The 14146-nt window shown below is 44.4% G+C and overlaps 1 protein-coding gene across 2 annotated transcripts in view; it reads left to right on the top strand.

The window, feature by feature from the left end:
• Positions 1 to 205: 205 nt before the first annotated feature.
• The window catches only part of oxr1a (oxidation resistance 1a), an 85572-nt gene continuing 71631 nt past the window's right edge, over positions 206 to 14146 (top strand). For both annotated transcript variants that reach the window (XM_063198951.1, XM_063198950.1), the window contains exon 1: positions 206 to 558. In XM_063198951.1, the coding sequence (XP_063055021.1) occupies positions 387 to 558 (172 nt within the window). In that variant the 5' untranslated portion in view covers positions 206 to 386. The remainder of the gene's footprint in view (positions 559 to 14146) is intronic.

The following is a 14146-nucleotide window of genomic DNA, read 5'->3' as shown; positions in this document are numbered from 1 at the left end:
CGCACCACTTCGCTGCACACGTGCCAATTAAAAGCATGCACATTAGCTTGCATTTAGGTTCTCTATCCAGCTGCGTCGGAGTTATGTTTGACTTGCTTTTCTGTAGTAGACAGTAGATCTAGCACCGAAAGGGTTAGTCTAGAGTTGCTTCAAAGGATTTCTTTGACGACACTCGGGGAGGGGAAAAAGTTTTCGCAGTTGTTGATGTCTTTCACTTCCTGATTCTGCGCATGCTGTGCAATGGCACGTCGCATTCTTGGCTGTTTAACTTTTTGACAGCTTTTAAAGAACTTAGCAATGTCAAGAATATTGTGAATAGACAATAGCCCATTGGATACAGTGTGAACGTATGACAACTAAACAGTTGTTCTGAGTCGTACTGCAACATGGACTACATTCTGTCGGTGACAGGGAGCAGCGCGCGAGCTGTCAGAGACGCAATCTCGAGTCGAATCTGGCCTGCAACAACAGAAGAAGTAAACGCGGCAGAGAATTCTGTCTCTAAAGAAGACCTTTCTGCATCAAAAGATGACCACGCCAAAGCAGCGCTAAGAAAAGGTTTATATTCATACCCTACAACCGTATTTCTTTAAAGCTAGTGAGTGAACTTTGGGTTACAGTAAAACAGTACAGGAAAGACTGGGTTATATTCCTATTCGTTTACGTTTAAATTAACATCACGAGGTGACTTGGTTAAAGTTCTGGAAATGTAAACAAGACGTGATCCAGTGCCAAGTGTCATGTCCAGCTTCGTGCTGCGTTTGGCTCTGGCCGCACCGCAACGCAAGCGTAGTGACGCTGAGCAAACACCTATGGCCACAGTCTGAACTTTCCCCTGTGGTTACACATCACACAGCAATCGCTCTGTTCCGTATAACACTCTCTGGTTATTATATGTATTAAGTAGTTATGTACTATCTGCCGCGTTTGTCTGTCTCTGTTTTATTTTTTATTTTTTTATGGGTTTTTTGTACTGTTTACGAACAGTCGCCAAGTGCCATATCATCACTTGTCAACTCTGAGCTACTCAGCATGGCGTGTGTGGTTAACACAGGCTTATAGAATTACTGCAGTTCTTGATTAGCTGATCAAACTTGATTTGAGAGCATTTGAACTCCAGACAATTTTAATCAGCTGCATATATTCCACTAGGGAGCAATCCAAGATATGACAGGCAGGTTGAGCCCCACAGTCTTGCCGAGGAAGGCCTATTACACTGTAATGAATGCGAATTAATGTACACGTTAATGCAAAAGACCTTTCGGGGTCCACAGAGGATTTGAAAAACAAAGTCAATCTATCAAGGTGCTGCAGTCATTAAATTTAGGCTACAGCCAAAGCATCACTCTGATTATCATGGCTGATCAGAGCAGTAGTATGAAATTAGACTTTCCCACCACCCCACTCCTCCCCTCCCCTCCGCACCCCTCTCCTCATTCTCTCCCCATTCCCAGCTCTGCAGAGATACAGGCATGCCATGTCAACTCTAAGGGAAGTTAATTGTAAAGCTTATTAAGGATCATATTAATGATGCCTGATTGACTGTATAACATAGTGCACACGGTGGTAGAAACAGTTCTCATGCAACCTTAGATTCCAGTCATGTGAGTGATTGGTTCAGACCAGCACCACACACCATTTATCTCACACAAAAGCCTCTTTTATTTGTGTACTTTTCTTGGGGCAGTTTGCACTGATCATACGGCTGATACCGTACGATTGTACGAACTTGGCTGTACAACTGGTATTATGAGCAACATGTCAACGCAATCAATGGAAAACAGCAGTGTACTGTAGCAGCGTTATTACCGAACCCTTTAGAGCAGGGATGAGAAACTGACAGTTGGACCACATAGACCATCAATACAAGTAGAGTAACATGAGTTGAATTTGAAATGAAATTTGGTGTGTCATAGGAATATAAGTGGGCAGAAGCAAATGTAACCTTTCCTATGAGTATGTTTAGACAGAGGCGATTCTAGGATCAGATGGGGCCCCAAGCGAAAATGCAAAAGAATGAACATTTGAACCAAAATCGGCACTTACTGTGGTAAAGTGTGGGCTGTTATTCACTGTCTAGTGGCTTGGCGGCCCCAAGCGGCTGCCTGCCTTGCCTGGTGGCAAGATGCGCCTCTGAATGTTTAGGCACATTGAAGTGTTTGTGAAATTTGCCCCTGAGTGTGTGCACATGCACAATTTTAGCCTACTTTAAAAAAATACATATGCAGTTCGGCCCTTGACCTCATCCTAGATTTTAATTTTGTGAATTTGAATTTTAAAAAGGAAAAAAAACAATGGTCGTCGCACACTCAGAACTTTATGCAGTACTTTTAATTAGACCAGCATTTTGTGAAGGTGTAAGCCGAAACGTTGGTCTCATGAAAAGTACTGCATGAAGTTCTGAGTGTGCATCCTCCCCCCACACCCCTATACTCACAATTGTATGATACTGGGGATATCTTTATTAATGATTGCAGGATAGGCTACTGGAGATCTCTCTATGCACCACACCCAGGAATTTGGTAGCATTTAGCACCTGTTCAGCAGCCTGGTCGTTAAAACCAGACCCTTCCCTATACACAGACTGCATTTTGTCCAGAGGGTCAGGCTGCCCTGTCTGGCTGTTGACAAGTGTTGTTTTCTTCATGTGGGTGTAGATAGACCACAGCTGCCCAGTTTGGGGCCCACTGGCCAAAGTTGGCCCTCAAAGCTTTTTTTGGCCCTCCACTTTACACCAGTGTCGTTTAAGCAAGCAGTTGGTTCCACCTCTAGTCTTCATAGACATGGATGCAGTTCATCATCTGGTCATAATGGAAGACAATACAGCACATTTGAATTGCTATCAGATATTATTTAAAACATTTTTACATATTCATCAGATATAAGGGGGCAGTCGAGGCAAAGTGGTTAGGGAGGTGGACTTAAGCTCAGAGGGTTACAGGTTCGAATCCCACCCTTACCCATCCTCCCTACACCTCTATCGATGACCGACGTGCCCTTGAGCAAGGCAGGGTAGTTTTCGTCCATGGCTTAAGAAAGGCATCTTAACCCCCACGTTATCTCTATGCATGAACAAGTGCGAGTCACTTTTCTATTATTTATTTCAACTTTATTTTGCCAGGAAAATAGACCCTTTGAGATTAAAAATCTCTTGTACAAGGGCGTCCTGACCAAGTGGCAGCACAACTTGCAAAATTATAATTTCAGTTGCATAAAGATAACAATCCAGTAAAACAATAACAAATCAGTTAAACCAATTATATGAGGGACTCAGTCTCAAATGTTCTCATCCTGGAATCAAAATTGCTCAATGAATGGAATCAAGTTTTGTTAATTGCAATTTGTTCCATGCGGTAGGAGCAGAAAACACACTCATGCTGTGTTCCATTATTCACCCTCTGTACTGTGTACCTTGTTTGAGTGCAGTGAAGTACCCTTTCCACCCTCCGCAATTCACGAGGCGAGTACATTCCGATTCCCGTTCTGTCTGATACACTTAACGGAAATGACGGTTGGTCGCGTGACATCCGAGTTTACCAACCGCCAATATGCAATTCAACACGGAAGGCACTGTTCCTTATGCTAACACTTTTTTAAGTTACCCCTGCCTCTAATACACATGGCGATTGTCTTTGGAATCAAAACTATGCTGTTATCAGGGAGATTCAACCGTTTGACAGATCTGGCACTCAACTACGTCACAAACATGGCGGCCGTTGAGTGCGAAAAGTGTACAGTAACACCACACTTCGAAAAATGGCCGTTTTGGGGGCGTTATCCGGGTAATTTACAGTACACTTTACCGTCGCGATTAGAAATGGAACACCCTGCGTACCCAAACACAGTGCGGAAAGGGCGGTAAGTACGGGTAATGGAACACAGCATCAGACTTTTGGTCAGAAGGTCAACAATGTGTAAAAGCATACTCCCAACTAAAGTCTGTCAAACAGTGTAGTGAGGCACAAACAAAAAGGGCCAAGTTTTGGTGCCTCCGTACAAGTCATTTGGTCGATGGTGCATTTCAGAACAGCAACAATGATTCATCTAGTTTGCTAGCTTCCTCTTCAGTTTCCTGTGACTGACTCAGGGGGAGTGATGTGGGGAGGGAGGGAGTGGCGGAGGCAGCGAGGGAATGGATGAGTGAGTGTGGGAATGAAAGACTGAATGAGAGGTGAGTGAAGGGATGAGTGAGTGATGGTTAAATATTTTTAGTAGTTGAATACATAGCACCACTATCAAATTCTAAGTATTCATTATAACTAGAAAAATGAAAAGGGAGTTCTTCTCCGTGAAATTTTGACATGGCATAGCTGCAATACCTACTCTGGCCACCATCCTACACAATGCACCTTTAAAGTGGATGTGAAGGGCTGACAGAGTGTGTTGGTTACTGAGGGATTGAAAGGGGTGAGAGGAATAAGGTTGTGTGTGGTGTGCTGCGGTCCTGGAGGTTGCATCCCGTGGCCAAATGCCAGGCCTCAGCATTTAGTAGCTGTCTGACGGCTCTCTTTCTCCTCACATAAACATGCCCAGACTGCCCTGACCCACACCTGACCGGCATCAATCCCTGGCTAGAGTTGCAGCCGCAGCGTTATTTGTATTTTTTTTCTTTTTGCAAACATGTGCGGGAGGGATTGAAAGGCCACTTTGACAGAAGGACAGATCGAGGTGTAATGGATGGGTGTGTTTGTGTGTGTGGGGTGGGGTGTTCAAGGGGTAGGGAAGGTTTTTTTGTTGCTTTATGGAGATGGGCTACCAGTAAGCTGTTAACGTAGCCAAAATCTGAACTGTTGTGGCACGTTATAATGGATTGGTAGCTCAGGACCCCGTGTCTCTAAAGCATTGTTGCTAGACAGTTAGCAACTTTCGAGGTTTCAAATAGGAAATTGCATTGCTGACTTGTTGCTGACTTAGTGACAATGTTGTCGAGAAACACACCCCATGTCGATGGCTAGCTCCTATTGACACGACAGTGGTGTGAAGGGTATTGGGAGAGGAGGGGGCGTGTGGCCATTGATGAACTGCAGGTCAGCGATTGCCACTTCCTCATCCTCCAGGGTGCAGTAGCTGGGGAGTCTGACTGGGTAGTGGGAACCTCAGCAAACATTTCCGATGTGGTAATTGCGTCGTGGCATGTGTGCTGAGAGTGGTGCAGTTCCCCGCTTGGTTGGTAGTTGTTGGTTTTGTTGAGAGTCGGACTCTCTGTCGCTCATTGTCATTTTGCCACTGGATATTTATCTTCCTCCCTCCCTCTCTCTGTCTCTCTCTCTGTCTCTCTCTCTCTCTCTCTCTCTCTCTCTCTCTCTCTCTCTCTCTCTCTCTCTCTCTCTCTCTCTCTGTCTCTCTCCCCCTATTCTCTACTGTACCACCCCACCCCCTCTACTGCATACTGTACGTCTCAGTCTTATGTAATGATGGATGGGGTTGAATTGCAGTAAATCTGTACAAAATGTCCAGTAAATCAACATGCTTACACACACATCCATGCACACACATACACACACACACACACAGAACCACTGGTTTGGACACTAGCAGAAGCCCAATCCAGACTGTCATATTTTGTCCCAGCCAGACTGACGTTTGTTTTTTTCCATATTCTTTCTGCCATCTCAGCAAAACATCTTTCCCAGCAGCAGCAGTTAATGTTTGGGATTCAGAGAGCTGTCAAACTTGAACGGAGAGAGACACCCGTGTCTGTGGCCGCCCAACCTTGTACGTTCTCTCCACAACTTGTTTTTTTTTCACATCGGTTACCCACTGGGATGTCTGCAGGCATGAGATTATCTGGATCCAGTTGGTCAACTTTTCACCTTTCCGTAACTGGTTTCAGGCCAGCGCCTGGGGTGCGATTCTCGAGTGTACTGTTGGCAACAACGTTAGCAACTTGCTTTGTTGCAATGCAGTATCCCACTGGTAATCTACCACAGTAAGTTGTGAACTGGGTAGTAACAATGCATTCGAGAAACAAGGTCCTGAACAGTGCCAGTCCTCAGTACTGGGAACCGCATTCTGTATTTTACCTTGTGCGGCCCTGAACCTGGATGACCCTACATGCACTTATATTTTCGTCACAGTTCACTTCGAACAACATTTGTTTTGGTGCAAACCAACTTTTTGAGAAACAGTTTAGGATTAGGTGCCAAAACACAATTCTTGGTCAGCCTGAAAAGGCTGCTAGCATCAGTCGTTTTATGGGAGGACCCTTAGTAAAGGTGAAAGTCCTGTGTTGAGCCTTTGGTTGGTTTTGAAAAACTAATCCCTGCTTCTTCTTCAGATGAGGAAGTACATGTTCTCTTCTCTCCTTCACCCCTTTGAGTTAACTTTGATCATGAACACAGATAATTATACACGCATCACAACTATCATAACCCTCTGTAATTTATGAACAGATAACAGTCATTTTTCAAGCAGTGGACGAGCTTCGAAGTCAAGATGCTATTAAATGTCAGATATGCCGTGCACGGCCTTAAACAGCCTACGATGCAGCAGCAAGCATACAGTACCGTGGTGCATATTAGTGCATAGCTCACTGGGCTGTTTGATTTGCAAGACAGTTGCTGCCGCTCGCAGAGCAATAACGCGCTGGCCGACGGAAGGATGATGGTGCGATTAGTCACCCTGGAGTGAGTGCTAATGAGAGGCTGCGGGTTGGGTGACATGCGGTGAGGCGAGCCGGCGACAGGATCAGGGTTTGATTAATTGACCTGGGGTGAATATTAATGAATTGGAGGCCTCCTGCGCCCACAGAGACCACCCATTGGCAGCCTTCCGTGTTATCACACATGCAAACACAACACACACACACACACACACACACACACACACACACACACACACACACACACACACACACACCCACACACAACCTCTTTCTCTCTCACACGTTCTTTCATGCAATGTAACCTCTCTCTCTCTCTCTCTCTCTCTCTCTCTCTCTCTCTCTCTCTCTCTCTCTCTCTCTCTCTCTCTCTCTCTCTCTCTCTCTCTCTCTCTCTCTCTCTCTCTCTCTCTCTCTCTCAGCATTGGCAGAGCTGGTATCCTGGAAAAGATCACACCTCACTCTCCTTAGCTCTTACACTCCAGAGGTGTGTCTGTGTGTGTCTGTGTGTGTCTGTGTGTGTCTGTATGTGTCTGTATGTGTCTGTGTGTGTTCTGTGTGTGTACTGTGTGTGTGTTCTTACACACACAGTACACATGTGACATTAGGTGATCTCTTCAGGCAGCGTGGCCGTGATGCAACTGTGGCTATAACATTCTGGAATCCTTGTTCATCAGTGTTGCCTTATTTGAGATCGCCATGACAACGCATGATGGAACTGTCGGTCCAAGAAAAATGTGCTGAATGTTCTTCACAGTGAAGGACACCATGCTGCTGCTGTGGTTGATGCTGCTGTTGTTGTTGTTGTTGTTGTTGTTGTTGTCATTGTGTTGTTGTTGAGGTCGATGTTCTGAGTTGTGATTGAATAACGAAGAGCCACTGCACCAATCACAACCCCGATGTGGTCTTGAGTCCTATCTGACACAGATGGCAGCAGAGAAACCCTGTGACCCTGCATTTTAAATACTATTACACAAATGAATTTAACCATTGTTAACATATCTTGTGATCTTGTTATACAGTATTGCAATTTGCATTATAACGTTCGGTTCAAGCCTTCTCTGCTGCGCAGTGTGCTGGAATCAGTGGAAAATGTAATGTCTGTATTTTCCCCTCGACGATGTGGTTGTTGGTGGTGGAGGAGGGGGGGGGGGGGTGTATTCCTGTGGCCAAATTAGGCATGCAGTCTGAAGTTGTTTTCCAGACATTTGCATCAGGCATTAGACATGCTACACTGGCCTCCTCTGCATGTAGCCACATCCAGCATGGTGCATCTCTTTAAAGGGACACTGTGCAGGATTTTTTGTTGATTAAGCTATTTCCAGAATCCATGCTACCCATTCACTAATGTTACCTTTTTCATGAATATTTACCACTGACATCAAATTCAAAGTGTTCATTATGACTGGAAAAATTGCACTTTTCATACATGAAAAGGGGGATCTATGAAATAGCCATTTTTAGCTGTAAAACTGACTGTACTTGGAAAATATTAGTGTATTACTTAGTAAACTTTCATGAAAAGATCAAATTTAGCAATAGGCAACCCAGTTTCAATGAACAGCATAATTGCAGTACCTTTTTTGACCATTTCCTGCACAGTGTCCCTTTAACAGTTCCCTTATGAAAGTAGGATACAATAATTTGTTCGCGGCAAGGCAAGGAAGATTGGGTGTGGGGGTGGTGGTGGTGGTGTTAGGTTTAGTGGTTGTGTTTTGTGTGTGATTGATTTATGTGAGTGGCAATATTTTCATTAGGTGTTTTACTCCCCCCCATCTCCCCAACAGCACCCCCCCACCCCCTGTCCCTTCCCCCCCATCCTATTTCTTGTTGTTTTGTTACTGTCTTCGCTGTCGGGTTGTCTGAAGCGAACCCCCCTGCAGCCCTTATAAATCAGATCGGAGCTCATTTTATGAGTGGAAAACGAGGTGGCAAGAGGGGCCTAGGATGGGCAACGCTGCTTTATGTATTGTCCACATTCAGGAGCAACTTCAGATGGTTAACTTGCAGGAGGATGGTAGAAGAAAGAGAGGGCACATGGGGATATTGTGTTAATAATGATGATTATGACTGCTTGTATTGTAGCCTCAATGAAAGCTAGCCATTCTAAGATTGAAGTCCACTAGACAGACAATATAAAACTGGCTTTTTATATGCTTATGGCCTGTGTACTGTATGTGTGAACGAAAGCAGCAATAGGGAAAGGAAGGGAGATTTCTGCACAAGCGCATTATTACGCATTGTTTTATGGTTGAATTAGAGCTAGAAATTAATGTTGGAATTAATTTCTAATGTGTTCATGTCAAATGTTTCATGTCTGATACCTGGTGCATTTGTTCACATGGTCCTGGCATAGTACTTTGGTCAAACAAGTAAATATTAGATTATTACTTACTAATACTCATGAAAAGATCAAATTTGGCAATGGGCAGCACAGTTTCGATGATCAGCATAGTTACGGTACCATACCTACTCTGGCCTCCATCCTACACAATGCACCTTTAAAAAAACAAAAATCATACTGTAGCATGGCATTGTCGACCGGATGGAAGCAGGAGTGATTGAGGGGATGAGAGGTCACAAGTAGTATGATATTACAAAGTTGCAAGCAAATAATATCATACTACTAGTGCTGTAAATGCATCCATAATAGTACTTCTACGTCTACTTTATACATCTCTGTATGTTACTGGGACACAAATCATCAGTAGAGTGCCAGGGAAAAATGGAGCATGTTCTTTTTTTTCCCTTTTGGTGGAAGGGGGGGGGGTTGTATTATTTGGTGGATGGAGAAACTGTGACACCTCCCTCTGCTTCCCTTTGTCCTCTCGTCCTTGTTCCTCATCTGCTCACTGTTTCCTTTTCTGCGGTAGTTTGTGCGCGTGCGTGCATGTGTGTCCATTGCACCTGCTTATTATGCCCATTTACTCACTCACTCCCATGACTATTTTCTGCAGAGGATGGAGGGAGGGCATGTGTGGGAAAGAGGAGAGGAGAGGAGGGTGGCAAGGCGGCAAGGCTAAAAGTACTATGGCGGGGTCGTTACAGCTGACGAGGAAGTTAGTCACCTGGGACTAATCGCCAGGCTGTGTGTTCCTGTGTGTCAGATGAGAATTTGTCACACAGACATACAGGATATAAATATATTCCTCTGAGGGTTAAAAAAGGAAAATAACTTGACTGAGCTGGGCTCACAGAAAAAAAAACAGATTGTCGTGTTCTTCATCATTTCCAAAGGGAATACGTCAGACACTCTGCGTCGCTCAGTGGACTAGTTGCGCTCAAACGAGATGAGCATGGCTCGATGTGTTTCTGATTGAAGTGCTCATTACGAATCAACACATCTATCCCACCCACGGACATATGTAAACATACATCTGACTGATTTATGCAATTTGTAGGAAATCTAGGGTGATGACGATGGTGATGATTATGATGGCTGAAGTTCCTTTTTATTTTTTGGGGCTTTTTGCCTTTATTCAATAGGACAGTGAAAACAGTGACACGAAGCGAGTGGGGAGAGAGAGACGGGGAAGGGTTGGCAAAGGACCCGGGTTGGAATCGAACCAGGGTCAGCCGCGTAGCAGACGAGTGCCCTACCGTTAGCGCCACTGTAGGGTCACAACACACTCTAATGATAATGGTGCAGCAGGGGGCCCAGGCAGGCTAGTCAGACCCTGTAAGGACTTGAGTCTGTGAGTGGGTCTCTCTGTGGCCACTTACGGTTCCAGTCTCCCAGCCTTGTGACCTAGATTCTCCTCAAATGGCCGAGATTACCACTAATAGAATCCTTCACCTTTCCACAGTATGTTAAACATTCATCTTCAGTGTTGTCTGTCTCCACATGGGATTTTGGCCTGCGTACAGTATAGCCAGCCGGACTGTGGTATGACTTGAAATGTACAGCCTGTGCTTGCACCATAGGAAAAGTCACCATGCTAAGCTTGTGCCAATGATTTATCTGCTTCACAACATTTAAAATTTGGCAGACTAGTGTAATCAGATCCCTCTATGATGTGAGGCTAGACTAACCAGACAAAGTAATGCATTCTGCTGTGCTGGTAGAGTTTGGTGTGGTTTACTAGGTTAATGTCTTTGCTCAGGATTCATCAATAGTAATGCTGCTGTTACAGCCTAATTCTCTTCACTTGTACTGTATTCTATCCTTACGTAGCGTTTTCCGCAACATCTTCCATTGCTAATGTTGCACTGCGGTGAGGAATTTCAGTACTGGAGAAGGGAGTACATCAGCCTGTTGCCAACCCTTCTTGTATTGCTGCCTGCGCTAACTTATCAGGGGCAAGAAGAAATGATCAACTCATGCATTCAAGCTCTTCAACTTCTAAGCATTGAGGATGTGGAACAGATGTCTGATGGTGTGACCCATCAAGCATCCTCAAAGCTGACATAGTTGATTGATGCAACATATAGATGGACTCACTAAACAGATTAATTGATATTTACATGTGTTCATAAGGAGAGGGTCAACAGCAATTTCAGCAATGGTCAACTTGTGCATTCAAACTCTTCACATTCCAAGCATTGTGGTGTGTCTGATTTGGTTTGACCCATCATAACAGATTTCATTTGTCAGATCACTCATCAGGCGTTGATCCATTAACTGTTATAACTGCATTTGTCCATTCACTCATCCCTCTATTTGAATATCTGAAGTTCTATTTACTTGGATTTGGATGTCTATTTTGACTCGCTGAGAGATGTCCAACCTGAAAAATTTGCATGTGTATGCCACACACTATTCACCTCAACCTACTTCACCATTGTTGACGGCAGAAAGGTCTGCCTGTCTCTCTACCAGTCACATGTAGATGAGACTAATGGCATTAGGGGACACCTTTCTACTGTACAGCCTTCCTGAAAAGCACCAGGACCAGGACTATCTCTCTAGCCACATCCCTGCAACCTCTCCCTCCTCACCACAGCCTTGGCCTAAGAGAGCCCCCAGTATTGTGCTGACTTTTTGAGAGGAGTCCTTTGTTTGGCTGCTAGGAAGGCACTGCTTTTTAGTCACACAGTCACAGGACCTGGGGTGACAGACAGTGCTACTGTTATTCTTTTCTTGGCCTGCCAAGGCTGCGCATTAGTTGCTATGGTCTCGAAACGGTGAAGTAGGTGAGTAGCATAATACAGATAAAATGTTTTGTTTTCAAGGCCAAGAAATGTTAACAAAAAAAAAAAAACACCCAACAAGTTTCTGCTACTTTGCCTCTCCAGTGTCCATCAGTGGCCTTGAAAGCAAAACAGTGCATGTTATTACCATCAGACAGAACCTCTTTTTGTTTAGGTGAATAGCACTTTGAATGCAAAATGGGAAGCTCTTTATCAGCTAACCGTGCAAGTGGCTTTTACGTGATAGTTTTGTCTCTTTATTTGCGATAGGGATCAGTGCCAGTGACCTTGTCCTACATTACGGTGCTTTTGACAGTCTTGCACAACCCTGAAAAGATATTAACCACAACTCGACCCTTCTGGGATCACACACACACACACAGAATGAGAACATTGGGTTTATAGTGCAGTCGTTGTGTCTGCGATTCGAGAGGATATCATGATGCCTCATCACGAGATCGCATCTTCCTGATACTACAAGGTGGTGTTTCAGATACAGTACTTGTTGCAAAAGTTCTTTAGCGATTGATTTTTTTTTGCTATCTTGGAAGACTATGAGTCTTGGGTATCAGACTTTCTAGCCGCCTTTTTCTGGTGTTGACATCTCTTTTTTCCAAATAGAATTTTAAGCCTTCGTTTTATTGTGTCACTGATCTGCCCAACTGTTTCCACTTCTGTTTTTAGCCAACTGTCTCCATTTGTCTTTGTCCCCATAGTATCTAAAACCTCACATCTCAAACATGCACCCATTTCTTTCTTCATTTCTCCTTAGTCAACTCCCTCAGTGTTGCACGATGCAAACTTTTTGGGGCCTGGCTTCATTCATATTTCATTACAACACCTCACTCTTACAGTCATAGTGCACCATACATGTTTCAATGCTGTGTTAGCATTAAGTTCATGTTGATTGGAAGGCGTTCATATTGGCAGTGAAAATGGATCTGATCAGAAGTCATTTGTGTGTCTATTCTAAGGTACAGTACAATTATTTTTGTTACCCCTTTTTGGAATGCAGGAGGGGAGTAGTAAAATGCATAAATGTGTGCATCTTTTAAGCTGGCAACTTTGATGGATGACATTGTAGGTACGGTAGCATTTTTTTGGATGGGAGTTTAAATGCAAATACTGGGGCCATCTAGCAGAAATGACATGGTTGATGGATGCAACATTTAGATGGACTCACTAAACAGATTCATTGGTATGTACAATACATGTATTCATACAGAGAGTGTCAACAACAATTTAAGGCATTGTTGTTCACATTAATCAGCCCATTTTCACAACTACAGGCATGTCACTATGAAAGATTTTATTGTGAGTGGTTATTTGAAAAGTTACTGTTTGTTGTCGTCATAATTTTTGTGAAAAGCAAGTTGTTATCCTCCTTTACAAAATGAATGTCCCCTTTAGGACCGCTAAGAGCTAGATTAATCGCTGCGATGATTCGGAATGTTTTGTCAACATGAGCAACATGGGCTCTCTTGGAAACTTGTCATCAGCCTGCGCCTCTTTTAAATTGGGCAGCTGCTTTGCCATTCACATGTGAAGAAGAGCTGTTAGGAGTCATGAACTGAAGACGAACAAGAGCACAGCTGAGGCCACACACACGCGCGTGCACACACACGCGCACACGAGCACACACACAGACACACGCACACAAGCCGTAACAGAGGGACACAGGCCACAAGCAAGAGAAGAGACATAAACAATTGCTCTGGGTCATATGAGCCCCAGTGAAAACAGAGAACACAACCATAACAACACACCAGTCTGCAGGAGGGTGGCTGTGTGAGGAATCAGCTGTTTGCTGCTTGCAAGGCTGGCCCTGTTTTTCCTAAACGATTCTGAATCCCAGAAATAGCAGAGCCAGCCGGCTCATGTGCTCAAGCAGCTGAGACCCATGGAAGTGGGGAAGTGGAGAGAGGGGGGGGGGGTTGTATGGTAGAGGAAGGTAGCAATATATAATAGAAATGGACACTGTATGTACAGTGTGCTTGTGGTGACAAGATGTGAAAGAGAAATTGTAGGGGACAGAGAGAGAAACCTTGGAGTGGATATGTGTATGGTATGTGGTCTGTGGTAGTGGGGAGGGAGAGAGAGATGGGGGGGGGCAGAGTTCCTGCTTGCTGTATGTGCGTGTGTGTGTGTGAGTGTATGAGAGAGGGAGACAGAGAGGGAGGGAGTGAGAGAGTGTGAGGGGCAATGTCTTCCTGCCCCTGTTGTTAGTGTGAAGGGGGGGGGGTTGTTACACACTTCCTAACACACACCTACCCACACTCTCTCAGACACACACACACACACACACACACACACACACACACACACACACACACACACACACACACACACACACACACACACACACACACACACACACACACACACATCTACATATACACACACACACACACATAT

This window comes from Engraulis encrasicolus, chromosome 5 (genome assembly GCF_034702125.1).
Source record: "Engraulis encrasicolus isolate BLACKSEA-1 chromosome 5, IST_EnEncr_1.0, whole genome shotgun sequence".
In the NCBI taxonomy this organism is placed as follows: domain Eukaryota; kingdom Metazoa; phylum Chordata; class Actinopteri; order Clupeiformes; family Engraulidae; genus Engraulis; species Engraulis encrasicolus.
This window is presented reverse-complemented; position numbering and strand designations above follow the sequence as displayed.